The 27155-nt window shown below is 39.5% G+C and overlaps 3 protein-coding genes across 3 annotated transcripts in view; 2 read left to right on the top strand and 1 right to left on the bottom strand.

Annotated features, from left to right (window-relative positions):
- usp43b (ubiquitin specific peptidase 43b) overlaps positions 1 to 8421 on the top strand; it is a 67089-nt gene extending 58668 nt beyond the window's left edge. The window contains exons 10-16 of the mRNA XM_062438659.1: positions 727 to 804; positions 902 to 1031; positions 3028 to 3370; positions 3494 to 3652; positions 4174 to 4347; positions 4956 to 6074; positions 6473 to 8421. Coding sequence (XP_062294643.1) covers positions 727 to 804; positions 902 to 1031; positions 3028 to 3370; positions 3494 to 3652; positions 4174 to 4347; positions 4956 to 6074; positions 6473 to 6483 — 2014 coding nt within the window. The 3' untranslated portion in view covers positions 6484 to 8421. The remainder of the gene's footprint in view (positions 1 to 726; positions 805 to 901; positions 1032 to 3027; positions 3371 to 3493; positions 3653 to 4173; positions 4348 to 4955; positions 6075 to 6472) is intronic.
- Positions 8422 to 16000: 7579 nt separating this feature from the next.
- mchr1b (melanin-concentrating hormone receptor 1b) lies at positions 16001 to 17026 on the bottom strand. Its single transcript, XM_062439465.1, has one exon. It carries the CDS (start codon positions 17003 to 17005, stop codon positions 16001 to 16003), a length of 1005 nt encoding a protein of 334 aa, XP_062295449.1. The 5' UTR covers positions 17006 to 17026.
- A 2521-nt stretch (positions 17027 to 19547) lies between these two features.
- Positions 19548 to 27155, top strand: part of grb2b (growth factor receptor-bound protein 2b) — a 30194-nt gene continuing 22586 nt past the window's right edge. The window contains exons 1-2 of the mRNA XM_062438875.1: positions 19548 to 19680; positions 21161 to 21414. Coding sequence (XP_062294859.1) covers positions 21337 to 21414 — 78 coding nt within the window. The 5' untranslated portion in view covers positions 19548 to 19680; positions 21161 to 21336. The remainder of the gene's footprint in view (positions 19681 to 21160; positions 21415 to 27155) is intronic.

Below are 27155 nucleotides of genomic sequence, written 5' to 3'. Positions count from 1 at the left end.
TTATATCCAGCTGTTAAACTTTGTAAATTGTAAAATGATTTGCACATTCATAGATTCTGTCATTTTCAATGAGGAAGATAGAGTTAGTTACATTTTAGTCATTGTAAAGATTTTAATGAGTTAATTGGACATATTTGTGGGGGGAAAACATAGCAGACACATATTATTATTCCAAGCTAAGACATTTTATGTCTTGAAACATATCTGAAGGGGATCTTTGAGATATGTTTGAGAGCGCAGGAGAAAAAAAGCTATTAAGTAAACTTTGACTTAAGATTATTTAGTCTGTTCACTGTTGATGTTTTGAAACTCAGCTGTGAACTATGTGAACTGTGTAAAGTTATGAATGCTACAACAAAAATCAGTGGATGGTCCCCTTACTTATAGTGTGCTAAACTCCAGTAAAATCCCTCATATTATCACACACACACAATGATAAACAATCAAAAAGCTAATGTTATCCAGTGTTGCCCAAAAGTGTACTTATAAAAGTATGTGTCTGGCTGCTCATGCTTCTTTAAGCACTGTGGTAATGCTGACACCCAGTGGTTAAAAAGAGTCGATACACGTTCAGTCAGTGGTTCTAACAGGTCTGTTGTTATGCATGATTCAGTAAATGTCTGACAGCTTCAATGTGCAGATGTTTCATTACATTTTTATGCATAAACTCACTTTAAAACGTCACTTCTTTGACACCGAATGACCTTTCACCCTCGTGTATTTTAGAGCTCTGAAGCTCTGCGGCTCAGGAGGACCTCCGCACGTGAAGCTCATCATCGAGTGGGAGTACAGAATCAAAGACTGGTGAGTTTGTTTTTATATCACTGGCCGCCACCTGTCTAATATAAAACTACTCCCTGCGTGTGTTCGATAACGAAGCCCTTTGTGTCCTGCTCCACAGTCTGTTCGGTAACATTCAGGAGGAGGTGGTGAAGGATGCAGAGAGCGTGAGGAATCAGCAGCAGCAGCACGTCCAGCAGTACAGCTGCACCTTGGACGAGTGCTTCCAGCTCTACACCAAAGAGGAACAGGTAGTCAGTCTGTTATCTTAAAAATGTGACGACCAGCAGCTCCATTAAGATGCTGCAGGTCAGAGCTAAATGCCTAAACTCTGTCATAGTGTCCACAACAGATTTTTACAGGTCAGTGCAGGATATCAAATGTAGTTAAATGAGGGTAGTTAATTGAAGTTAGCATATTTTACTTTATTTGGGTTGTTTTTTCAATTTTATATGAACTGTTAAAGATAAGAAATTATATGAACACGTCATAAATTTGGAGAAATATTTAAAGCAGCCTTAGTTTTTGTCTACTATTGTCACATTTCTGCCAACTGCAGAGGGCAGCAGCGTATACTGGATGAAAACACATTTCTTTCCAATCACAACTCCTCCACAGGTCCACAGGTAGTGTGACTCAGATACACATGTGGACAACAGAGATGATAAGTGCTTCATTTGACCGATGATGACAGTGAGAATCAACAATAAAAAAGCTTTTATTTTTAGAAACATCACTGTGTTCATAGTGGGCAGTAACAGGCAAAGTTAGACAGGTTTTGAGTAGTCTAGTGCCATCATGTGGAGTGATTGTGATTCAACACAAACAGTTGTCATGTAAAACCATTTGTTTCAGTGCTGCTCAAATCCTTTTATTGTTATTGCACATTCAGCAGTACAGTGAAATTCTCTGTCCCCTGTGGCTAATACACATAAAACAGCAACAGACAATAAACATAAAACAACATACAATGACACAAATAAAAGACACTATGGATAAAAAAAAAGAAAATATAAAAATGTCAGTAATAAATATAGGAGGTAGTAATAAATAAAGATGCTGTAATAAATAAGCCTGCAAATGCTGGCACATCCGAGTATGCACAATTGCAAAGTTGATGAGTTTATAATTTTACTCACACAAGCCTCAAAAATCTAAATAAAGTAAAATAAATTAGGTACGTAATGACCATAGAGTGCATTAATAATGTCTCAGATGTGGTATTGCAGCTGTTGTTACGTTGTGTCACCACCCAGTGGAGCTGCAGGCATGAGGGAGACACTGCTGTAGGTCTCTGCAGATGTTGCTGTAAATGAGCCAAATAAGCAACATTTAGGACTAATTGAGAACTTAAGTTGCTCATAATGTATGGATTAAGATCCTTTCCACACATGTATTACAACATATAAAAATGCTCCTCTTGGAACAATCATGTGTTTCTGATATGCTTTTTCCACAAAAAAGTATAATTAGCACATTATAATTCTTCAAATTAAAATGTGTGTGTCTTCAGCTGTTTGTTTCCCTTTGGTGTTCAGCAATTTTATTCATTTCATTTTGAAGGAAATTCCTAAATGTCTGTTAAGAATCCCAGGCTATGCAAATTATTAATACTGCAAATCATAAATATTGCAATCACAACATTAACATTTCTCTCACTACTTGAAATTGGGACATCTGAGTGGAATCTGTCAGATTTGGGCACATTAGTGAGAGTGCTGTCAGAACAGGTCGGTGTGTCTTATGACCAGCTCAGGCCAATCTATATAAAGCCTTAAAAAATGAAGATGTAATTTCATAACTGCTGTTCCTGCTTGTTTTCTTGTTTTTCCCTTTATATGGAGGTAATAAAATACACTCACTGAGCACACACGCACACACAATCCTTACAGAAGAAAGGATGTTCACCAAAATTAAGAGAAAATCTTCACTGTGAAGTTTAAATGACCTTGTTTAACACTCATCACTGCCCAGTATTCATGATGGAAATCAGAGGGAAGCAGGAAAAGTAAAAACATTTTAAAAAGCAGTAACCATGGCAACAGCTTCAATTTACTCCCTGTTCCAAATGAATATGCTCGGTTCAGTCATACATCATTTCCAAGAATATGATTAACCTAAATTAGAAAACAAATGAGGTTTGGCTTTTGATTTATCGGCAGCAGGCAGAGAAGATTCCACCATCTGCAATTTTTTGACTGTTTTGTGTCCCTCTTACCCTCTTTCCTCTCTCTTCCCCCCTTCCAGCTCGCCCCAGATGACGCCTGGAAGTGCCCTCACTGTAAGCAGCTGCAGCAGGGCATGGTGAAGATGAGCTTGTGGACGCTGCCAGACATCCTCATCCTCCACCTGAAGCGCTTCAGGCAGGTGGGCGAGAGGAGGAACAAGCTCACCACGTTCGTACATTTCCCCATGGCGGGTCTGGATATGACCCCTAACATGGTGAACCGCAACCACGGCAACCATCAGCCCCCCCTCCAGCCGGGCTGGAAACAATCCCGGCGACCCGACCTGACTCCTCCTGACTTCTTGTACGATCTTTATGCCGTGTGCAACCACCACGGAGGAATGCACGGCGGACATTACACAGGTCTGATAACTGAAGTAAAAACACTAGAAATATGCTTTTAAAGTCCACTTTGAAATGAATGAGTGGCATTTTACATTTCCTGAGTTCTCACATAAACTCTTTCTACTGTTGTTATAATTGCAGCTTTCTGTAGGAACTCAGTGGACGGCCAGTGGTACAGCTATGACGACAGCAGTGCCGAGCCGGTTCCAGAGGGGGAGGTGTGCACACGAGGAGCATACATCCTCTTCTATCAGAGAAGAAACAACATCCCCCCTTGGTCTGCCAGCTCCTCAGTCACTGGTTAGTCCTTTGAAATTCTGTGTAGCAGCTTGTTACATTGAGGTTGAAACCCCTTTTACATCTTCATGACAGAGTATAGAAATAATGGAGGGAATGTAGGAGCACCATTACACCGCACGCCATCATTACCTACAGGTACATGTCATTTTCAGTCAGCTAAAATTGTTTGGTGTTTTCACTTTGACCATCGTCAGTGCACATTTTTAGTTAATGTTTATAGCCTGCAATAAATAAGGTTCTCAGGTTGTAGAGAAAAGCCATAACAAAAGGTCGCCATTTACAGGAGCATTATGAGGGTCTTCACAGGTGGGTAAAAATGCTGATGATTCCCTGTGCCTGTAGATTTCATTTTGCAGAGTGGATTGATGCACCATGGCTTTGTTGGGTAATAGATGCTGCGGTTGAATGGCTTCTTTCTCTCATTGTTTGTGTTTATGACTGCCTGTAGTTTGTTTAAATATATTCATAGCAAAGACACATTTCCATTAGCTTCCTTTTTTCTTTTTCTTTTTTTTTTGCAGGTTCCACCAGCTCATCCGCCTCTGATCACTGGCTGGTCCGGCTGACAGGGGGCAGTAAGAGGGACAGCCTGGTGTCAGCAGAACCAATCACTGGACCCCCAGGGTCCACACAGGCCCCAGAGTCCCCTGAGCTGCCAGTGTTTGGGGACGAACCCCCCAAAACAGTAGACATAAGTAAGTATAGGAGTCTATTGTTACTAATAGAAATCATGTAAAATTGTATTTATTAGCAAAATAAGCAATAATGCATAAGTAATACAACCACCACGTTATATACTGTAAGTTTAACGCCATGAATTTTTTGGGGAAATTTCCTTTAATACTTTCTTGCAAAAAGTAAACATCTGTAGCTGGAGCCTGTACAGTAGATGTTAGCTTAGCAAAGCATAGAGACTGGAAACAGGGGAACACAGCTAGCTGTCCAAAAGTAACTAAATCCACCTAAAAGCACCCAACACTTTCCTATGAACTGGTCCCAACCAAGAAATAGTATGGCTTTTGAATGTGAAACAGCTGGTTATGCGCCAAATTGCTTCTTGGTGCTAGAAGGGTTGCTTTTGTTACCTTAGAGACAGAGCCAGGCTAGATGTTTTCACCTGCTTCCAGTGTTTATGCTAAGCTAAGTCTCTAAATGTTTACTTTTGCAACAAAGTGAATTAAAATCATGCTCATGTATTTAATGTGTCTGCATCCCAATATTTCACTGGCTATCCACAACAAGTTGACTTTCTAACATACTATTTTTAGTAGAAGCAGCTAATGTATCATGTCTTTTTCTGTAGATGGATTTCAAACCAAGCCGTTTGTTCGTGGCACTCAAGGCAGAAGTGTAAGCATGAGATCGCCAACAAAGCCCAAAGAGACTTTGAGCAAAGTTCTGCCACTGCGGTGGTCCTTTGGCTCCAAGGACCGCATTAAACACCCAGCCCAGACCCAGCCTGGAGAGCTGGTGGAGTATCTGGAGTCTGGGCGCAGGCCACGATGTACCAAAGACCCTATCATAAAACTGGTGGCCACCCCACCACAGAGGAATGCCCAGGGAAGAGCCTTTGAAGTAGGACAGGACTGCAGCTCACCGAGTGGTAGCAGCCTCAGTTGTACAGACAAACTCAGCTCGGACACTTGTTACTCCCCCAAAATACCAGAGGGACAGAGCAGACCATTTGCGGAGAAGAGCGTCAGCAGCAATGTCAAAGGCAGGGATGACAGTTCTCTGAGGCAGAGGTCATCTAAGAGATCTAGACAGGACCAGGGCAGGACCCTGGACCTGCAGCTTCAGAGAGGGGCTATTTTAGGGGGTCGTATCAGCCACAGTGCACCTCCAAGCAGAGACTCCACACTGAGAAGAGCCAAGGTGCAGACAGGGGGGACTTCCAGGGTACAAAAAGACCTGCTACAGATGGTCCTTCAACCCGAGGACAGGAGGGGTCAAAAGGGTCAGGAGGGCAGGAGCCACGAAAGTCTCTTGTCATTTTTCAAAACTGGTTTCATGAAAAAAGATATTCAGAGGTCACCAATCAAGGGGCAGGACAGGCGTATGAACGGCCACGGACAACTGGGAAAGCTGGCGTGCAGTAATTTGGCCAAAATGTCCCTTTCTAATGGCACGCTCACCACAGTGGCACTAGAGGAAAAGAGGGCCAACGTCACCCCCAACTGCGACAGCCAAAACGGCAAAGTGCAGCTGCTGAACGGAAAGGGCGGCAGTCACGAGCCTGTAGACATTAAGCGTGCTCACAGCTCCAGCAACATCCAGACTAAGCTGGATTTGACGTTTCGCAGGTGTGCATCTCTACAGAGGAACGGCGATATCGCGGCCCATCCAGCCCACCGCATACTGCTGTCAGACAGGCCCAGCTACGCCACTCTGCAGCGGACGCGATACAGTACCACCTCCCTGGGTAGGCACAGACCTATCACTCAACAGAGGCCTTTTCTGTTTGGCTGGTGACAAGAAAGCACAAATTAAAGCAAATTAAAGCACTAGGAAGCAAAATTGTGGTGTCAGCAAATATAAGACACATTCACTCTGTGTCTACTATACAGAAACATAATTAAGAGGTCAACAGGATTTAATTGGGAATCTTCTCTGCAGCTGGAATAAGTAATATATTAATTAACTGTGATATGAGTTCAGTCTTACAGAATTATAGTCAGTTCTCATTTCTCAAAGTGTAAACCTAAGCCTGTTTTATTATTCATTCATTATTCATTATTCATATATCATTATGTTAATCATATTGCTTCAGTCAGTGGTTACCATGTGACTGATGTTATTTGTTTTTCTTTTCATCATAAGTGCCTCTGTGACAGCCCAGAATGACTGTTGAACCTTAGGACCTCTCTACTGATCTCTACACGTGGCACCCAGAGAAGCGAGAAGCTGCCGGCAGGATGCGTCGCCGGGAAGAAAGACAGAAAGTATACCTTCTCTCTACCATCCATTGTACTGTTATAAGTTCTTACCTGTGTGTGTCTTAAACTAAATCTATGCAGAGTTGAATTACAGAGGAGAGACACTGCTGTGACATGATGTGATTTTGCTTCCCGAGTTTGTTTGGCAAAGCGGTCTACTGTCGATACATGAGCTCATGAGATCAATATTTGAAAAGTGGAGGCTGATTTGGTGAATTTGCATGTTTTTTAGCCCATTATGCACAGAGATAAAGGTAGAGTTCCATGCCTTTAATTGCATACAACCAATATAAAGGTAGGAAATCAACCTAAAAGTTGAGTTGAATAAAAGATGTATAGTGGAATTTACAGATAATGGGCTAAAACATGTTCTTAAACACTGCAAAAAAAAAAGTACTAACTGCACTGTAAATTGGCTGCTATAACAACATGCATCATCTGCTTTGCCATTTATTATCATTTTCTGGTTATATTATCATTGCACTTTTATATTTTGCTACATGACCCAAGATTATATGTCTTTTGATATGCATTTCTAATTTAGGAATGATTACACTGTACCAAAACTGGCAAAAAAAAAAAGCGGGAGATTTTTTTATGTGTTCCAGGTACTGACTGATAGACAATTAATTTACAATGTGTAAAAAATAGATGACTAAAGTGTGAGAAGAGGTTTGTGGATGTAGAGGTTAAATATGTAAGGGGAATATACGGTGAAAGCTTCGTCTGTTTTTTCTAAATGGAAATGTGGGCTTGTGGAAACTGCTTCCCCTTGAAATGACTTTGATCTTTTGGTTTCAGCTTTGTTCTGTGTGGGGGTGATAAACAGTTGCATTAGAAAACAACAGGTAGGATTATTCTGACAAAAAATTGCATTCATTAACCACCCCATTAGCTTGCAGTGCAGTGAAATAGAGACAGGAAGTTATGTCTCTTTCATTGATGCTGGGTTTTTAAATTGTCCTGATAAAATATTGTCAGGAGCAGACACAAAAGCAAAGCTCAGTTTGAAGCAGCTTTCTTATCTTGGATTGAACAGAAGTTGCACACCGTGTGCAAACACACAATATTATTTCTCCACAGTCACAGGAAAGTGACGAGTCCCACAGGTAATCATGTTTTGTCACATTCACATAAACTTTCATAAAGTATTCACCGTTCAGAGAGTCAGCAGTTGAAAGTCCCTGCGGCATATCTGATGTATATTTAATTCACAGTCATCATCAGTCATGATCACCGTTTCTGTATCTGCACTGCGTTTAATTTTTCTGCTGGAGGAGGAAGAGGAGCAAAAATCAGAGGAGCATAACATCTCAAATTCCCCACTGAGACCTGGAGGAATTAATGCTCCTTAATTCCAACTTGATTTGTTATTTGTTTCTATTTTTGAATTTGCCAGTCAACTTTTTGTAGATGCTCTTTTGTTAACTTATGCATTGTAAATGTATCACTGGGGATTATTAGGGAATGTAAGTGTCCGTGCTCTTCATGAGAGAAGAGTCAATATTGGTTGCCTACACTGTAATCGTGGTCCATGTTGTTGTGTCATTTAACATTACAGTTTAACAACTCTTTACCAAAATGAAATGATAAATGAAGGATGTTTCTGAGACATTATTTGGGAAATATGGCTAGATTATATTTTATTAACTTTTTTAAAAGTCTACATTTTGTACCTGATGTGTAATTATGTAATTTAAGTACCAGATTAAAGCATTAGTAACTATATGTTTGAGGTTACTGTTTAAGGTAAGATTGATACAGTATGTTGAAGTGGGGTTGAATTGGACACAACACACAAAAGTCTCTGTACTGGACTGTCTATAATGTCTGCTTAATGTACTGCAAGTTTTATGGATTGCAAATTAAACACAGCTTTTCTCACAAATGAATGAAGCGTAGCTGATTGATTTCTGACAGGAGTTTCAAGCCTGAGTGATTCAACTTATGTCCGGCTGACATCAGACAGCTGTGCTGTTTTTTGAGGACTCCTGACAGTGAATTGGGTGCTGCGTTGAAGTCCTTCAATTCATCGGCCAGAATAGCAGCGCTCCAGGCAACGGCTTGTTAACCTGAATTACAGTAAAGTGAGGCCGGATTGTTGAGAGGTTTTTTTAAGTGCAGTAAATGAAAGTATTCAATGTCAGTGTAAAACCTGTCAAGAAAGAACATTGTTAAGAGCACCTTAATGGATTTCAAGTTTTAGAGATAGACCCTGAAGTGTTTCACACCACATTTGTTGCTTTGTTAACAACCATCAGTGTAACCTTGAAACACTTTTGATATCTGACTGTCACTATGTCTGACTATTTTCTGACTCTAATGTCACCATGAAGTTAAATTTTCAGCTTGTCCAATACTTGTTGTAATGGTTTATCACCAAATACCTGGAAAACCAATCATCATTCCCATCAGCCTCAACTGTACTTTGTGTTTAGCGCCAATTAGCAAACATTAACACGCTAACACTAAACTAAAATGGTGAACATAGTAAACATTACATCCACTTAGCAACAGCATGTTAGCATTGCCATTGGGAACATGTTTGCTGACGTCAAAAGAGCTGATGTAGCTGCTAGCATGGCTTCAGATTCCCTAGTCTTGTTTCTGCCACATGGTTGCCTTACTTCCCACCTAATGTCACCACAAGCACATTTAATCTATTTACATTATCTTTCTATAGAGACCAATAAAACTTTAATGAGGCCAACCTGCTGCCAAGTGATTAGCTACTTGGGCCATACTAAACAGCATAAATTGGCAAATTGTGCAGTGTCAATGTGTCAGAATGTTGATAATTCAATCAAAATGAATAGTTAATTGTTAAGGAATAGATGTTCACTGTCAAATTGTTTCCCTACTGCAGTTACTAGCAGCTGCAGTGTGATTTTCCTCTTTAGCAACCAACTGGTAGGGAACAGAAATTAGTGCGGTGCTGTGTTGTGTCATTATTTTAATTGTCTCAATTTCTTTTATGAGCTCCCGAATCAATCACCATGATGACGTCAAACATATTACACTAAGCTTTATATGACTGTTGCTCACATTCAGTGTAAATGATGTACTGCAGATCATCAGTTGCCCATCAGCAGTTTCTGCACAGAATGCATATTGGGCGATTGGTCCAATGTACTCAAGCCAAACCATTAAGCTTTTAAGAGGCTCAGTCTGTCATTTAATCAGACTATAATGTCAGTCATTACATGAAATCAGGGGGTCTCTGTACTTCTTATTTACTTGGTTACTTATTTGTCACACAAACAAAAGAAGAGGGTATTTTAAAGAAGATCCTTCTTAATATGCAAATTTATGCTGCAAGGTGCAACAAATCTAATCAGATCGTTTTCTTCATAAGGAAAACCTGCTGTGCAAGTAAAAAGTTCAACCTGTTCTTAGGTTATTGTGTTCTAATAACACGGACGCAGGTAGAAATAACATAATGCTGAAGGTCCCATATATTGTTACAACATGGCTATGTACATATTTGTTTTGGTAAGTCGTTAAAGGAAGTACAGGCTATGTACTTTTATAGTCACAATTCTCCTGTGAGTAAATATTGAGTAAAAACTGCTTTCAGGACCTTTCAGAAAAATGGAAACCTAACAAAAGAAGAGTGTGTGCTAGAGCAACATATTCATCATTTCATGTCAGTGGAGAAAGCAGTCGATTTGTTGCTAAAAATGCGTCTCCCTTGTTGACTATTTGGACAATTTAATGACATAGGATTCACTTTTATGCAGCAGTGTGAAAAGTTGACTTTACCACACATGTCATTTCTGTTAATTCCCGGAATCCCATTTCTCAGTACTGCCACTTTAATCTCTGCTTTCCCTTTTCTTCTCTGCACTGTAATGCCCTTTTCAATTATTCTATGTAACCGTGATTGATAAATCGAAAAGATGTCAATTCTGTGCCCCTTCTTTATTTAACTATTGGAGGAATTGTCTGTTTCTCCAAATGTATGATGAAATAATCAAATTAACAAATTCCATGTGCCAATGCATGACTTAAGCGGAAAACTGAGGATATCTACGTATTGTTAATACCTAAGAATGAATGCATCACATGCATTGTAAATCATTATGTTAGGTTTTAATCAACCTGCATGTAGTTGATACCACTTCCGGGCAACTTGTGCAGAATAATAATTTTAGTTTTATGTTATGGCTGCAGATGAGTTCAAGCTGATAAGTAATTCTATCTATGTGACCTCCATTGAGATGAAGGGTGAATCACCTCAACCACTGCATTGATCATTGGGCTTCCTTCAACATAAACAATCACATCAGTGATGCATATGGATGAGGGTTGGTTGTGCTTTTAAATATTTAGAAGGGTATAAATGGTTTTACTCAATACAATGGTCCATACTCCGGATAACTATAACACCAGGACCAGTGTGTGTTAATGTCAAGTTGACAATGACAGTTTATAGAAGTAAAATTAGGACCTATTTATAGAGCAGAGTCACAGATTTATACTGAAAACTGTAATGACACTGTAACTTCAGCCATCCTTGTTTTTTTGATGTGGTTGTTTTTTTATTTCTTAAATTGTACTGATGGTTTTTTATGTATTTCATGATTGCATTGTTTAGTTTTCCTGTTGAAAGTCTTTGTTTTACCTTGGATTTTTGTTTATGTGTCTGTAATCTATAAATCAATCATATCATATTATTTGTGTGTAAAACCACCTAAAAGTTTGAGTTTAAAGGAATAGTTCAACATTTTGTAACATACGCTTAGTCACTGTCTTGTTAAGAGTTTAATGAGAAGATTTGATTACCCCTGGACAGAGGCAAACCAGCTGTTTCCAGTCTTCCTATCCAGACTTTCAGTCATTTCCTACACAATTGCTGCTGGAATATTGAGGAGTTTAAATGTTTTCTTAATTAAATAGTGCCTCATGTTACATTAAGGATACAATACAATACAAACAACGTTATTAATCCCACTGGGGGCAATTTGTTAGGAGCAGCTTGTTAACACACACACACAACAAAATAACATAAAAACATACAAATGAATAATACACACCGGGGAGCTGTGTGTGCAATAAAGTAGACAGAAAGAAGATAAAACTCTTTTTGCTGTTGATTATAATGATACTCCACATGTTAGGGATTGGTGATTGGCAGTGATTGGAGTTCATCATTTACTCGTCAAAATGACATGGTGGAAGCACATCAGTGTTATGATTATTGTCAGCATGATGAACAGTTCTCAGGGTTTTTTGGTTTTTTTGAGAACTGGAGACTGGTTTCTGCCTTTTGGACCAAACTCATTATAAAAAGGGGTAATTGCTGTGTTTGCTCATGCCGAGATCTGTTGTGTTGGCTGGTGTTTATTTGTCCTGAGGCCATTACTGTTGCCGCTTTGTCACCATCACCAAAGGATGTCATCATTCAAAATCAGAGGGAAGTAGGACACCTGCTTGTGTTTCCTATTAGTATGATGCCCGTGCATCTATTTCAATCAGCTTCAACAGGCATCTAAACGTTCAGGTGAAATGCCATCCTTAGGCTTTATTGTTTTTTTATAGTTTTTTCTGATGTCATCTTCATAAAGAAAACGTGTGTCTTTGCTTTGTGTTTTTCATTTCTCATCACGGGGGTTCCAATGATGACGATGGGTAATGGCATGTCAATGGGGGGTGGGCAACATTGTGCAGGACTAATTCTATGTTTATCGATCATCTGGGATGTGCTCAATTGTGTTGTTTTGTTGGGGGGGGGGGGGTTTCAAAAGGAAATTCGACATAAAAATTGACAATCCTGTAGAGAAATCAGCAAAGAAAGTAAATTGTGCAAAGCTTGACTGCAGTCACAAACTACCGATCAATGCTGAGAGAACAAGAGGAAATTGCATAAACTGATGGAAGTGAAACACATAGTGGTGCCAAGAAGATCACATCTTAAATCCTTCATCATAAAAATCAAATTTGGGGAGTTAGTAAAATATATATTTCAAATCATTAACAGGTAGATGCCTATGATCATTTAACCTCCACCAGTGTTTTTGTCTTTTCTAACCTTCCTAATGCAGAAAAGTGAATTTGTGTTTCTCTGTCGTTTATGTGCTGTAAATCCACAGTGCATTATTTATAGCAGACTTTCTGTATATTTTAAAAAGCACATCTACATCAGTGCCTTGGGCTTTTCTGCTAGGTTTTACACTTTTATTATGTGTCTTCATGTGCCGTGAACATTAAAGCTCTGCTCAGCGACTGTTTGATGACTTAGGCTACTGTTCATTGTGCTTGACATCAACATCAGCATTTGCAGATTCAAAGGTGGAAATTTCAGGACTTTGCACAGCGAGAGTCCCTGACATTTATGTACAATTCTGTCAAAAACCTACATTTATATTATGTTCATTGTAACCTGTGGTGTAGAAGAACTCATACCATATAGTTTCACATTGAATGCAAGACGTAAAGAAACTTAAATGTAAAAAGACTCCAGCTTTAAAAGTAATAATGTTGAACCTATGTTGCCATTGACGTCAAGCTTTTTTATGATCAGGGCTTCCTTGTCCTATCACTAAATTTGCTTCAAGGTAATCTCACACAGTAAATAATTGCTTTTCTATCTCACTCTATAGGCCTGAAGGAAAAATCATTGACCAGAAATATCTGTCAACATACATGTCTGGTTGAAATGTTTCCGGCTTGATATACAACCTTGAATACAGTTGAATGGAGATATTTCTATGGAATGTAACATTTTATTGACACAATGTTACAAAGCAATTGTTGTTCTTAAAAAGAATAAATGTCATTCTAGAGATTGATAGCCAAAATCTATAATACATATATACACCATGAGGGGATCTAGTGGCTCTGTTATGCTTTGGGGGGCATTTTGCAGGCATGGTTTTGGTCCACTTGTCTATTTAGAGGGAAGAGTCACTCAAATTAATACAGTATTCTGAGTAATCATCTTTATCCTATGATGAAACATTTCTGTCCTGATGGGAGAGGTTTCTTCCAGGATTACAATGCCCTCATCCATAGGACACGAGGAGTCACTGCGTGGTTTGATGAGAATACAAATAATGTGATTCATATACTGTGATCACTACATCGCAACCCAACTGAAGACCAATGGGAGATTTTTGACTTATGTGTTAGGCAGTGCTCTCCACCACCATCATCAAAACACCAAATGAGGGAATATCTTTTTGGAAAGATGGTGTTCATCCCTCCAGTAGAGTGCAGAGACTGTAAAATCCTCTGAGGATCAATAAAGTCTTCTCTTATCTTAAGCATGAACCTTTTAATTAAGAGTGAACTGATTTTGACCTCCTGATTAGACAAGTCCTTCAGGTTTGAGCATGGTAAACACAGTCTCCTGTGTATCCAGAAGTACAATTAACCAGTAAAGAGGGTACAGAGCAGGGTACAATATTATAACATGATAAACAATGAATATCTGCAGATAAATAACTGTCACAGCATCACAAGCCAAACAGACACATATGTATAGTAAAATGTCACTTTGAGCAATGCGACCAATGAGACTGGCTTTGATATTGACATAAAAGCAGATCCTATAGACTGTCACTTCCTATAGAAAAACAAATCTACATTTAAATTGCAGTCATTATGTAATGCAGACTTTTTGTCATCACTAGCAAGTGTGCAATCTGTCTTCACTTAGTCGGTAATTTGGTTTAAAAAAACACACCGATCACATGGTGTGTAAGGAGCTGCGATTCCTCTGAGGGCCACTAGCAGAGCCCTTTCACTCTGTAATTATTACACTCTCAGTAATTACTACATGCAACGCCCACAGCTGTGTGTGCTCGCTTTAATGGCACGCCACTGCTGAATACAACTGTTTTGACATTTCCGACGTGTTAATATGCAGGCAATGACTCGGCAAACAGCCTGTTAACAGGAACACTTTGTTTTATGCAACAATAAAAGCCAATTATTTACAACATTTGAAAAAGCTGCAGCACTATAAATATGCAATAAATGCCACGCACATGGAGTGTATTAATGTCAGCTGTTTCTGATGATTTCCACAATGAAATACAAGACTACTACAGATAATGTGTTTGCTGTACTGGCTATTAGTGGTGTGGTTATCAAATGACTGTTAAACTGTATGATAGACAAACAGAATGACGTGCGCAGTACATTCTGTAATCTGATAGTACTGTGTGCAGATAAACAAAGAAGGATAATGACATAAAACCTTCAACAAGATTAATTACTTTTGAAGTTTATATTCAAAATGTTATTTCAGGTCATGAAAATGCAAATGTTTAGGTGTAAAACCAAGGTTACACTTTGAACATATAAATGAAACAATCGTAGTAATTGTGCATGATGGAGATTTGGACTAACTCTGCTCTACCTTGTAATTTACTATTATTACTTTTATTAGCATTTTCATCTATTTCTCAAATCAGTATTGAAATTCTCTGAACTAATTGTTCAATCTCCATACCATGCTGTTTCCCCAACTATCAATTGCTTATGTCATGTGAACCAGTTGTCATAATCTGTCAGGTATAAAGTATATACATATTTTTTGTCCTGTATTGATGGATTATTCTCAGGTGAATCCTGACTTTCACTGATGAAGGAGAATGTTTGAAGCGTTAGATCAACCAATGATGAACCAGCTCTCTAAAAGACCTCAAAGGTGCATCTCATGAACCTTCAATTGGTCAGTATATAGACAGAGCACAACACAGTGTTACAGTCACTGACAGTGGATGGACAACAAGGAATTGAACAGGTTCAACAGCCCGGGAAGAAGAGGAGGAGTGAGGCTGCTTGGAGAAGGGAAAGGGGGCAAAACAAAGGAGGAAGCCTTTGCAGGTACTACAGTACATTGTGTAGTCTGTTTCAAGACATGTTCTTACTGTTTTACAAATGTTAAGGATGATTCAAAAAATGTACCAAAGCGACTATAAAGTCTATATTCAGCCATGGCTGTTTCATATGCAAATCAAAAATATGCATAAAAACTAAATTATACAGAGGTATGAGAATGATTAAACATGATGTTAGCCTACATTAAACACCAGTCTGCTTTACCTAGTCACTCATTATGCTCTCTTGTGATTTAGTCTGTAATTTGCACTTCATTGTTGAAAATGGTTGACCTGGTTCTCCGATTTGAGACCAAAAATGTCACATACCAGATACATGTAATTTAATTTTCCTTTTTTCCTCTTTTTGATTAAATAATGAGTACAGATCACTATTACTCACATTAAACATGCTTTTAAATTTCATTTCAAATGACCACTCCTTTTATATATGTACTGTTTAGTTCAAATATCACTCTTCTTCTTGTCTTTATGTAAACAGAGAAAATAGTATCAGTCAGTAGTGGCAGATGGCAGTTTGTTGCTGATAGTGGTTGGCAGTTATGACCAGTAGACTGTCCATCTCAGTGCACAGCCACAGTGACAGGCAGCATGTTTTGCGGTAGTTCTCTCGATGACTGTAGGTGAGATGGATGAGAGCTTTCTGGTGCCATCCTCAGACTCATGCTGCAATCAGCCAGAGCTGGGGCAACTCTGAAGACCTTGTGGGACGGCCGAATGGCTATAATGAACTGCCTCTTGAATGTTTCACTTAATATAATGTAGATAAATGGATTAATGCAGCTATTTGCATAGCCCATGCTGATAGCAATGTTGTAGGCATACAGGAAAGCAAAGGAAGGTCGCTGTACTCCCAGGTGGGCCAACTGTAAGATGTAGTAAGGGGCCCAGCAAATGAAGAAGGCCAGGCATATGGCCACTGCCATGCGGGTCACCTTCCGTGTGCGCATCCTCAGGCTGCGCTGGGGCAGTGGAGCCACTGTAGCTGACATGTTTTGAAGAATCTTGAAAAAGACCCCGCAGATGACCATCAAAGGCAGAGCAAAGGCCAAGAAGAATTGGTAGAGGGTGAACCAGTATGTATCTGTGGCTGGGTTAGGCAGCAGGAGGGCACATCCAACTGATCCATCCTTGAGATGCATGAGTCCTGTGTACATCCAGACAGGAGTGATAGAGACCAGAGAGAACACCCACACCAGCGCTACTGCTGCCCCTGCCATGAAGGGGGTCCGAACATGCTTGAAGCGGATGGGATGGACAGTGGCCAGGTAGCGATCCAGAGTCATCACAGTCAGGATGTAGGTACTGACAGTCTGGCTGTTGGAGTCAAGTGCTGTCAGCACCGTGCACATGGTGGCTCCAAAGCACCAGGAGCCATTTCCCACAAGTTGGTGAATGAGGAAAGGCATGCCAAGGAGAAAGAGGAGGTCTGCAATGGACAAACTGAAGATAAATATATCTGGTACTGTTTGTTGGGAGCAGAACTTGGTCTTCTTCACAATGGTGTAGATAACAATGCCGTTTCCAAGGATCCCAAAGAAACAGATGACACCATAGATGCTTGGCATGAGCACATTGTTGTACTGCTCATAATCTGTCAAAAAAGACACAAACAGAATGCTATTGTCAAATATAACAGATATGTTGATGTCTTTGATTGCTCTCCATGAATACCTTTATGTTGAAGCCAGTGGATATTGGGGGGTAAAGATCATAATGACAAGTGATTAATATCAAATATGAATGACTAAAAAAAGTTCACAACAGCACATTACCTGATGTGTCTGTCTTATTTTTAATGATAATTTTACAGCTTTGACATGATACTAACATCGTGTACTGCAAATTCAAGTATCCTCGTCTAACACTCAATTTGAAAAAAAAAGAAAAAAAGAAAGAGGAAACAATCAACTTACCATCTTCTTCATTCTCGGGTGAAATGACGGATGAAAAAGATGAGTTTGAAATATAGGCAAAGTCCATCCCAGATCGATTTGAAAGTCTTTCTCTGAAACAAAGTGCTGCGAAAAATAATCTTATTTCAAATTTCAAAATAAAGTGCAATTAGAAAAACGGTCCCATAAGAAAAACAGAAAAACTTTAGGTCGATTAAAAAAAGAGCTTATTTCAATTAACAATTAAACGAACCTTTTAAAAGAGTCATAACACACTCGTCACTCACTATCAGTCCGAAAACTGGCCACACAAGCTCCTCTATGACTTTAACTAAAGGAGGCAGTACGTGCGCTCCAAGTCAAGCACGCAGAGATATTTTGTCGTGCGTTAGTTTTCATTCCCAGAGGATAAAGGTAGCGCTTCTTGTTGTCTGTCAGTGTGGCAGGTAATGGATAATGGTTTGTTAGTTTGTTTGTTAGTTTGTTTCCACTTTTGTTTAGCTGCATGCTTTCTCTATCTCAAATATAGACCTTACTTTGTGCCTGTTATAAACTTTTAGTGACACTGCTATCTGTATTTTTTAAGACATGCCTATAGATAGCTCATATTAACACTGCCTTTAATTAAGACATGCTGTTATATATCCTTTTTATATTTAATCGGAACTTTTGACATAATTTGCAGCTTTGCTTGAACAGTAGAGCAAGTTACAGTCATCCTCTCTATGTAGCATTTTAAACGCTGATTCCACAATGTTAAATATGTCCACTAGATGGCAGTATTGTCAAGGTATTTGTCTCCGTTGTCACACACATACCGGACAACATTACAGTAAAAGCAGATGTCCCCCAAAAAAAAGAATAAACAAACATAGAGCAGATATCCCACACATTGGCCAAATGGCAAATAATGGGCTATGTACTGTACTTGAGTAAAGGTGAAGAAAGTGTGGAGAAAAAATAATTTAGATTACATTTTGTGTGTGTGTGTGTGTGTGTGTGTGTGTGTGTGTGTGTGTGTGTGTGTGTGTGTGTGTGTGTGTGTGTGTGTGTGTGTGTGTGTGTGTGTGTGTGTGTGTGTGTGTGTGATTTGGTTGCTTTGCATATGACATATCCAGGCACACATCTTTTAATAGCATGTGATTTTTTTGTAATGAGAAGAACCAGCAGAGTCTCTGATGAAATACACAAAGCCTTTTTTATTCAGCATTCATCCAGCCAGCACACTTTCTGACTGAAGTCACTTAAACCTCATTGCGTCATTGAGAAGTAAGCAGCATATCAGCACATTCATCAGGCAGTTTGCTTCACCTGGCTCACTGTCAGGCATTACCCCGTCTATTTTTATCACCTGCACAGTAAAGTCAGTTATTATAGCCTATAGGCAACAGTTTGAGATTATTTTACACTAATAAATCTTGGGGTGTGCCTTAACAGGAGTGTTTTACCTGATGTCCTATTTCAATTTATTTTACCATAACTAAATATTTAATGAGATGGAGATAGATTGAGATGATATTAAGATTAGATACATTTTTGTGTGTAACGCAGCCAACCAGTAAACAAGCTCTAGATGGATGGATAGATAGACATTGACCACAGATTACAACCTCCAAAAAAAGACATTGATAGAATAGCTGATAAATTGAGTATTCTTTTTTTTTTTTTTTTTAACGTATCTGTATTTAGGCTATATATTTCTAACAGCAAACTAATTATTCTGTTAATGTAGGCTACTTTTTTAAAAAAAAATTTTTACACACTTTGGTAATGTAAATGTCTTTACCATGCCAGTAAAGCCCTTTTGAATTAACTTGGATAGATAGATAGATATTATTAATTACATTATTATTCATTCTTATAATAGCATAGGTAATCATGGATAATTAAAGCCAGTTGTGGGTGACAGTTATATGGTGGGTTTGGCAGATAAGCGGAACAGACTGACAGGGAGGAGCTCCAGTCACAACAGCAGCAGGCTGCGTTATTTTTTTCCCACCCGCATTCAACGAAGACCCTCCTTACTCTGTCTCTGATTGGTTGTGAGCTAACCAATCAAACGACGATGAGAACTAGTACTATCCAATGGCAGGCAGAGTAGGACGGGTCTTCACGGAATGCGGGTGGGTAAAAAAAAATAAGGCGTCCCTCCCAGCTCTGTGGAAGGAAGCGGAAATAAACGTCGCAAACCTTCTGCTAGTAGCTAGATTTCGGCTCCTAGGACGGGGTGGAAGCGACACAAGACATACATCGTTTGTTGCCTCTCGAGAGGAAACACGGAGTGGATAATTACACGAGAGGGGTTTGTTTGTCACGGTGGCAACATCTTAAACGGAATATCTCGAGTGGTGAGTTTTCCCGACGCTTTCTCTTGACATAAAAGTTGTGTACTGTTTTCCTTTCGCGACGCAGGCTAGTCAAGTTCAGTAAAGCTAGCTGGGGCTAACTGGTGCTAGCAGCAACAACAGCTTGTGCTATGAAAAAAAAGGTGTTTTCTTCCTTTTCACATTTGCCAACGTGAAGCTTGCTGGTAGGCCTCGAGGGTTCAATACACATCTCGTGTTCATCTGGAAGTGAGCTCTCGTGTTGAGAAATGTCAGCGTTCCTCTACCACTCGTGTCACATTACCCGGGTTAACTTTTATAATCACTCGGCATCGCAGTTATTGTTACCCGACCGTTAGCCGGTGTGCTAGCTTCGAGCGGTCAACACTGGGCGCAGTCTGTCTGCTGGAGCGGGATCGATCCGGTCCAACTCCAGCTGGCGTGAAAAAACGGGTTAAAATGCGGTTTGTGCTGAAAGTGGCATTTTAGTCGATGTTGAAATCAGACGCGAATCACATCAGGAGGAGGTTATAGTTAGCTCCTAGAGGATAATTACAGTCAGCTTCCCTCTTTTTCATGACTTTGTTTTACTACTTCTGTCAGAGATGTGCGTTATTGTTCGCCTGTCTTGAGTGTAGTGGTCATGGGGTTGAGTCGGTGTCAGTTGTATTACTGTAAACACAATGGCTTCAGTCATATTTTTATGACTTGTTGTGTCGCTACCGACCAGAAAGACTTTTCTGGAAAAAGTGTCCTCATCGGCGACTCTTGCTGACATGAACGGGATAATCCGTGACGAAGAGGACTCATTGTTGTTTAAATAAAGCAATGAAATCGTAAAGTTTGCATTGGGGACATCATTTGCTTAAAGTTGCGTTACTCTTCTGTTATCTGTCATCTGGCTGTTAGCCGTCACATTTAATGGCCTTATTAGACTAGAGTTGTATTAGTGTCAACATCTCAGAGCTGTACGGTATGGCAGCATATTAGTAAATAACCCTAATGAGATAACGTAGCTTTATCCATTTAACCCAGCAACTGTAGGTTTAGCCACTTACAGCTCTGCTCAAGTAGACTTATCTCTGCTCTGGTCAGGTGGGTAGCTGTCAAGAAAGTCTGTATGAACTGTCATGGACTGTGGTTAACTTAAAGGATCAAAAATGACACCAGTATCTTGTTGATCTGTGATTGTTCTCTGTTTTGGGGGAGTAGGAGAAGTGAGAACATGAGTTTTTTTTTTTTTTTTGGATATTGTTAGATCTAAAGAGAACAAGATTGTGATGCCTAGATCACTTAATAACTTTCTCGTGATTACAGGAAAACCATCACAGAAAAAGGATCAGATTAAAAGTGTTTTTTTTGTTGGGCCATCCTAATCAAATTTTATGCTTTATATGAGGATTTTCATGTCTCAGGGTAAATTAACAGCATTTCTTTTCTATCACACCATCCTGCCCCTGTGCAATAGACGTGCTCTACATTTCCTATTCTTTCTTGGCTGCAGGTACCCTACTGTGACCTTTATGTGAGGTCAAAGCCCTAAAGGAACGGGTCATAGACGGGAGGAGAGACTCGGAGAAAAGTATCTGGCCACAGCAGCCTGGATAAGTGTTTTTATTTTTTATTCAGTCCCCGAAACACAACTACAGCCAAGCAGTTTTCCGGCACGCAACCAGCACCATGGAGGCCATTGCCAAATACGATTTCAAAGCCACTGCTGATGATGAGCTTAGTTTCAAGCGTGGAGAAGTCCTCAAGGTAAGTTTTAAACCATTTGATCATTTAATGTCAAGGCTTGTCTGCATTACTCATGATTATAATTACGAAATGCCTGAAAATTCTTTCTTGCTCTAAGTTTATTTCCGGTGTAATTAATGTTCCTGTGTTGAAACAAAGTGTCATCAATATTAAGTCATGAGTTCCAGGCAGAAATGTTTTTGTTAAAAAGGAATTCTGTGGGATTCAAACCATCACCTACATTCTGTAGATTAAGAAAATTCATTTATTTTTATTCATATCTTACATTGTTAATACACTTTCTAGATTAATCAGTCACACTCACACGCCTTTTTTAAGGTTCTATGTGTAAAAATGCAAAGCAGCTTATGCATTCATTTTTTTTTATTGCCAATGAGTGAACGGGTTGTAACGTCAAAAAATGAGACCTTCTGCAACTGTTTTGGTTTTACTGTAACAGTCTGTGGACTGATCTCTATGTGAAGGACCCAGTCGGGTTATTGGCTAAAATCCAAAGGGCTGTGACATTTTTGCACACTCCTGAGTGCCTTACCTCTCTCTCACTAATGTCAACAAACAACTGGCATAATAATACAACTCAGCAAAAACAGTGCTATCTGAGTACCCCCCTCTCCCCCCCCCCCCCCCCAAACACACACAGACACACACACACAAACAGAGATATTAGCTCTCCAGCTAATGAGACCGCTAGCTGCCTCAGTTGACCAAAACACATTTCCCAGCAGTCAACAGTGAGTGAGAGAAACAAGGTGCCAAACACAATGTTAGACATCTTACATATTTGTATTAGAAGCGTAAGCGAGGAAAACAATAAAATATCAGCAAGTTTGTGACAAAAAGCCAAAACAAACGACTGCGTCATGCGATGGTACGCTACAGAACATCAAGACTTGTGGCCTAGATGCTTTGGCTCATTGTATGATAATATGTTGTTCTAAATGAACAATGTTTATGTGACAAAGCAAAAAGCACAAGTATTAAAGAGGGGAAAAGATTTTTTGCTCTTGTGAACTGTTTCAAGTTTTTCTCTGTGAAACAAGATGCTGTCTTGTTGTCTGAAATTCATACATCCCACCTCCAATCTTAATGAGATAGTCGAACACTAATTATCACGTCATATATGAATAATACAGTTTGAAGAGTATTTTCCTCAGGACAGAAACCTAAAGAAACCAGAAGGTTGATTATGGTTTATAATATACAATTGTTTACCAGAACAAACAGATGGCAACGTCATTACAAGTTTCTAACAGGAAAGACTAATCTGTTGACTGTTATTTGTGTTTTTTTAACTTAATAAATAGAAAAAAACACAATTGGGACATTATAAACGGATGTAGATAGCCTCATTAGGTAAACCTAAGCTAGTGGCCTCTCAAACAGAAAACAGGCTCTGCCTTTGGTCGTGATGGACAGTGTGGGTAGTGCAGAGCAGGTTTTAAGCATTTAAGGTTGTAGTGGTCCCTCATTACCTTCTCACGTTCTTTGCACTTTCGCTCCCACAGCAGCTCATTTTCCTAATAGTGGCCTACTCCACACAGGTGGTCATCGTGAGTAGGAGGGGTTGTTTGTTTCTTGGCTGTTCTTGTAGAGGAAACAGACTCAAAAATGACTATTAAATATAAATCTCATAAATGTATCATTGTTATCCTGGAAGATTTTACCATGAAAATAGTTGAGATCATTTTATTTCCCAGCCTCAGGGGACTGTGCAGAAATCCAGATAAACCTTCATATTTTCTTGCCATATTCTAGGAAAACGGTTGTTGCAGAGTACGATGTATAAACATCCATCTCATAATACATGACTATAAGTATTCTTCCCCCCCCCCCCCCCCCCCCCCCCCTCCGGCTTTAAGGTCAGTCAGTATTTTACTAAGAGATGTTTCTAGAAAGGGCTGCTGGCTGATTACAGAGTGAACAGCCTCTTTTGTGAATGATATATTTCTAAAAAGAACCACTTTGTGTATTTTTAGCCTTAGCTGTCATTCTGTTATGATCATAATAATAAATTGTTTTCATGGGCAACACCAGCTTTGTTTTGACATGCAGGTAGATGGAAAATTGTTGTGATGCAACATTACATACATGTGTGTCAATAATATGATCATATAATTGTCCTAAGTCAATTATCCACTTCAGAAAATACATATTCTAAACTATGAGTTTTGTCACCACTACTGCTCATAAGTCATATTACCTGCACTACCTGCGAAGAGGAATAAAAGAAGACTTTATAGCACAACTGTAGCTAATAATAAAGGATCAATTGGGACTAGTAAATACATACTCCACATAGTTTTACAGCCATTCCTCCCACAGAATTTAGATTTTAACTCTGAAGAGCCTCCATGTGAGATGAGAGTGACCCTGTGCTGCTACTTCACAGCATGCAAGCACCTTGATTAATTAACTTGTAATCATTTGTGTATGTATAATATACAGGTCAGCTGTTATGGATAAGTTGCCAGTGCTATCACAGGATGCATGCTGTGGTTTTCTCCCTGAATAAATGATTTGAGTGGGGAGTTTTTGAAGAGACTTATCGCACCAGGGGGGCCTTTGGGGGGGGGGGGGGGTGAGTGAGACAGAGAGGGAGAGCGAGAGACTGCTCACGAAACACAGAGCTAAATATGAACTCGTATTAAATTTGCATATCAGAGGAGAAAGTGATGTACATTTCCTCTAATTTTAACAGCAGGCTGTCTTGATGGAAAACGTTCAAGCTTTTATTCTAGATGGCAGAGTTTCAGCCGACATGTTGATGGGAAATACCAAAGATTTTTGTTCCCTCTCTTAATTGACATCATTAAAGATGGGAAGTGCCCGCTGGTCTCTGCAGCTGAGAATTCTCAGTATTATATAATTATTCTGGAGTTACTTCTACTTTTAAATCTAAAACTGAACTTTTTCTGTTCCCCATATGTCATTTCTGGGTTTCCTTCCTTCCTTGAAAAACTGCTTTTACACCCTCTTTTTTAAATTTTTATACAGAAGCTCTGTCCACCAGAGCTGTCTGGTCCCATGCAAAGTATGAGGCATCAGCTGAGTCTTATCACATATGTGAAGATCTAGTTGGCAGTGAGATTCAACAGAAACTAAACAGATTGATGTAATATCAGTAATACTTGTTGTAATCTTTATGCCTTTATAGTCCTATAGCCTGAAATCATCTGATATCTGACTCTCTCATATACATCTATCCTGACTCCATATTTGACCTGGCTAGTGGGTAACATACTGTAAGTGCACAGTCTTAAGAGCTGCCGAAAAAAGAAAAAAAACAGCTTTGCAGTTTATTTTTGGACAGAGAACAAGTCTGAAATGGGGAAGGATAGCCTGCATGAGCGTGGCCTCCAGCACCGGCCACACATTTCATCTGAATCACTTGTGTCGGCTGCTCAGCACACAGAACTATTTCACTATTTTTTTTTATATATATTTTTTTTTTAGACGAAATTAATCGGCATGATGTTTGTCCCACTGTCAGATACCACCCACCCTTCCTCTCTGGCTCCCTCTTTGTCTTTCATCTTCTTTTATACTGTTTTTCCTCTTCTTTTGTTCCTCCTCACAGAACTCATACATTAGTCTCATGTCTGAATGTTTGCCCTCAGGTAACATATGAGAGGAACAGGATGGAACAAGCTCCCGTCACCCAGCTGATAAATACTAGTATACAGGTGGACCCATGTTACACTTTATATAACCTATAACCAAAGGCTGTGGTTTCAAGTTATTTTGGGAATTTATTAGCCATATTTATGCTAAGCGGTTAGTGAGGGAGAGTTTACCGATACCTCAAAAATGTGCCGCGGTTAGCCTGGTATCAGCTGTGTGTTCCCTGCCTATCTGGTTATTTTTCTGCATTAGTAACTTGAAAGAGCTGAAGCGCTAAATAAAGCCATCAATTTAGCCTCTTTCACTTTGCTCTTTGCACTCTTTTGCGTTTTAGACCCGTGGAATCTTTGCGGTTACGTAACACTTGTTTTAACATCAGTAATACTAAACTAAAGTCTCATCACTATTGACAGCAGTACCATTTGATGTAGTATATCTAAAAAAAACACAAACTGTGTGTGGGTGTGTGTGTTAATCGTGGCTCCTTTTTTTGCTTCCATCGCCAGTGCTGTCTTGTCTTGTCTGCTGATACTAATACTAAACAGCTCTGCTCTCAGGACAAAGGCTCCCTCTCATGAGAGAGAAGGCCCGTGTTCAGCCTTTGCTTATTTGAGCATCCTATACTTTCACCAGCTCTCCTTCTGCCATTCAGGACTGCTATATTGAGGTTCTCAGTTTTCCACGTTTCCAATATCTGTTACCACATAAGGTTAGGATGAATTCATGAATGATTTAATGCACTTTTGTTGATCTTGCAGCAATTTTAATACCTTTTTTAAAAACAATAATTCCTGCATCTTCTGAATCTTCTCTAACACGTATGGGAGACACCAGCAGCAGCACAGCTAAAGCGACAATCAGAGTGACTCATTAAACTCACTATGAAGTCGAAGCCCAAATATTAGGCAGCTCCGTCTCTGGCCCGGTGCCACGCAGCCACACAGAAGTTTTCTTCCTCGTTGCACTTGCTTTTAGAAAAAGAAAGGCTTTTTTATGTAAGCATTTATCTAATGGTCTGCCACCGAGGGGATGAAAAGGTTGTTACTGGGACATGAAACCCTGTCGCGCTCACCCGTCCATCCAGTCAATCCAATATGTGTATATCCTCAATCGAATCAATTGTCATAATACCCACAAAAGTGTGCGATTACAAATAGGAGATTACAGTTTGTCCTCAAATAAGTAGAACTAGATAACGGTGGGTTTTTTTTATTAAATGTCAAATAAGGATTGCCCCGAACAGTAGAATTCGTGTGCAAATCTTTCAGGAGAAATGTGTAATCCATCTGAGAAGTGATTACTAACTGTTTGTGTTTTAATTTGACTCACTGATCACTGATTTTTCTTGTTTTTTTCACCCTACGCATGTTTTAGCTCTCTCGCTCTTCTCAGCTGCTTTCATTCATAACATTACAGCATAGTTACGGGACATTTTATTAGACGTAAGGGAAGCAGGTTCCACCGCCGTGAGCCGGCACGCAGGCACTGTGTCACCGTGACTCACACAGCTGGCTGACCAGACTCAGGCTCCTCTCTAATTTGCAGCCTTGAGTCATCCACCAACATTTAGTTCTCTCATTTGCCACTTCACGAGCAGCCGAGCAAAGTGTCACATCGTCACAGCGGCCTACCTTCATTTGAGATATTTTAAGCAGCGGTTTGCAGCGTCAGTTTATTGTCAAAGGCGTTTTATTGTGTACACACCGATTTAATATAATAATATCTAAGTTAGAATAAGGTGTGCGCGCCTTAACTCTACTTTCTGCTCCTTATCAGTTAAGGACATGCCGAGCTGTTGTGACTACCTTCCTGTTTTCTTCCAGACAGTTTCAAATAGTTTTAACAGTTTTTTTTTTCTTCACCTAAACATAAAGCCAGATTTGTTAGACGCCGACAAAAACAAAACATTTGACAACTTACATGTAAATATCTTACGGTACGAGTGTGGAGTGTGGGCCCATGACAAATTTGCATAATGCAGACTAGTCGAGTTTCACAAAGCAATTTCCCATCATGCATAGACAAAAAGGGAAAAGGGGAAGGTGCAACTGGTGGTTAGAAGATTTTTTTTCTTATGAAAAGTCTTTCTTTTATTTGAATCCTGACCTCAGTCTCAACAT

The sequence above is a fragment of the Scomber scombrus genome, chromosome 18 (assembly GCF_963691925.1).
Source record: "Scomber scombrus chromosome 18, fScoSco1.1, whole genome shotgun sequence".
Taxonomy (NCBI): Eukaryota; Metazoa; Chordata; class Actinopteri; order Scombriformes; family Scombridae; genus Scomber; species Scomber scombrus.
The sequence above is the reverse complement of the archived record's forward strand: the minus strand, read 5'-3'. Positions and strand labels throughout refer to the sequence as shown.

Coding starts and splice junctions, on each gene's coding strand:
- mchr1b (XM_062439465.1), bottom strand. CDS start 17,005: ATGCCAAGCATCTATGGTGTCATCTGTTTCTTTGGGATCCTTGGAAAC.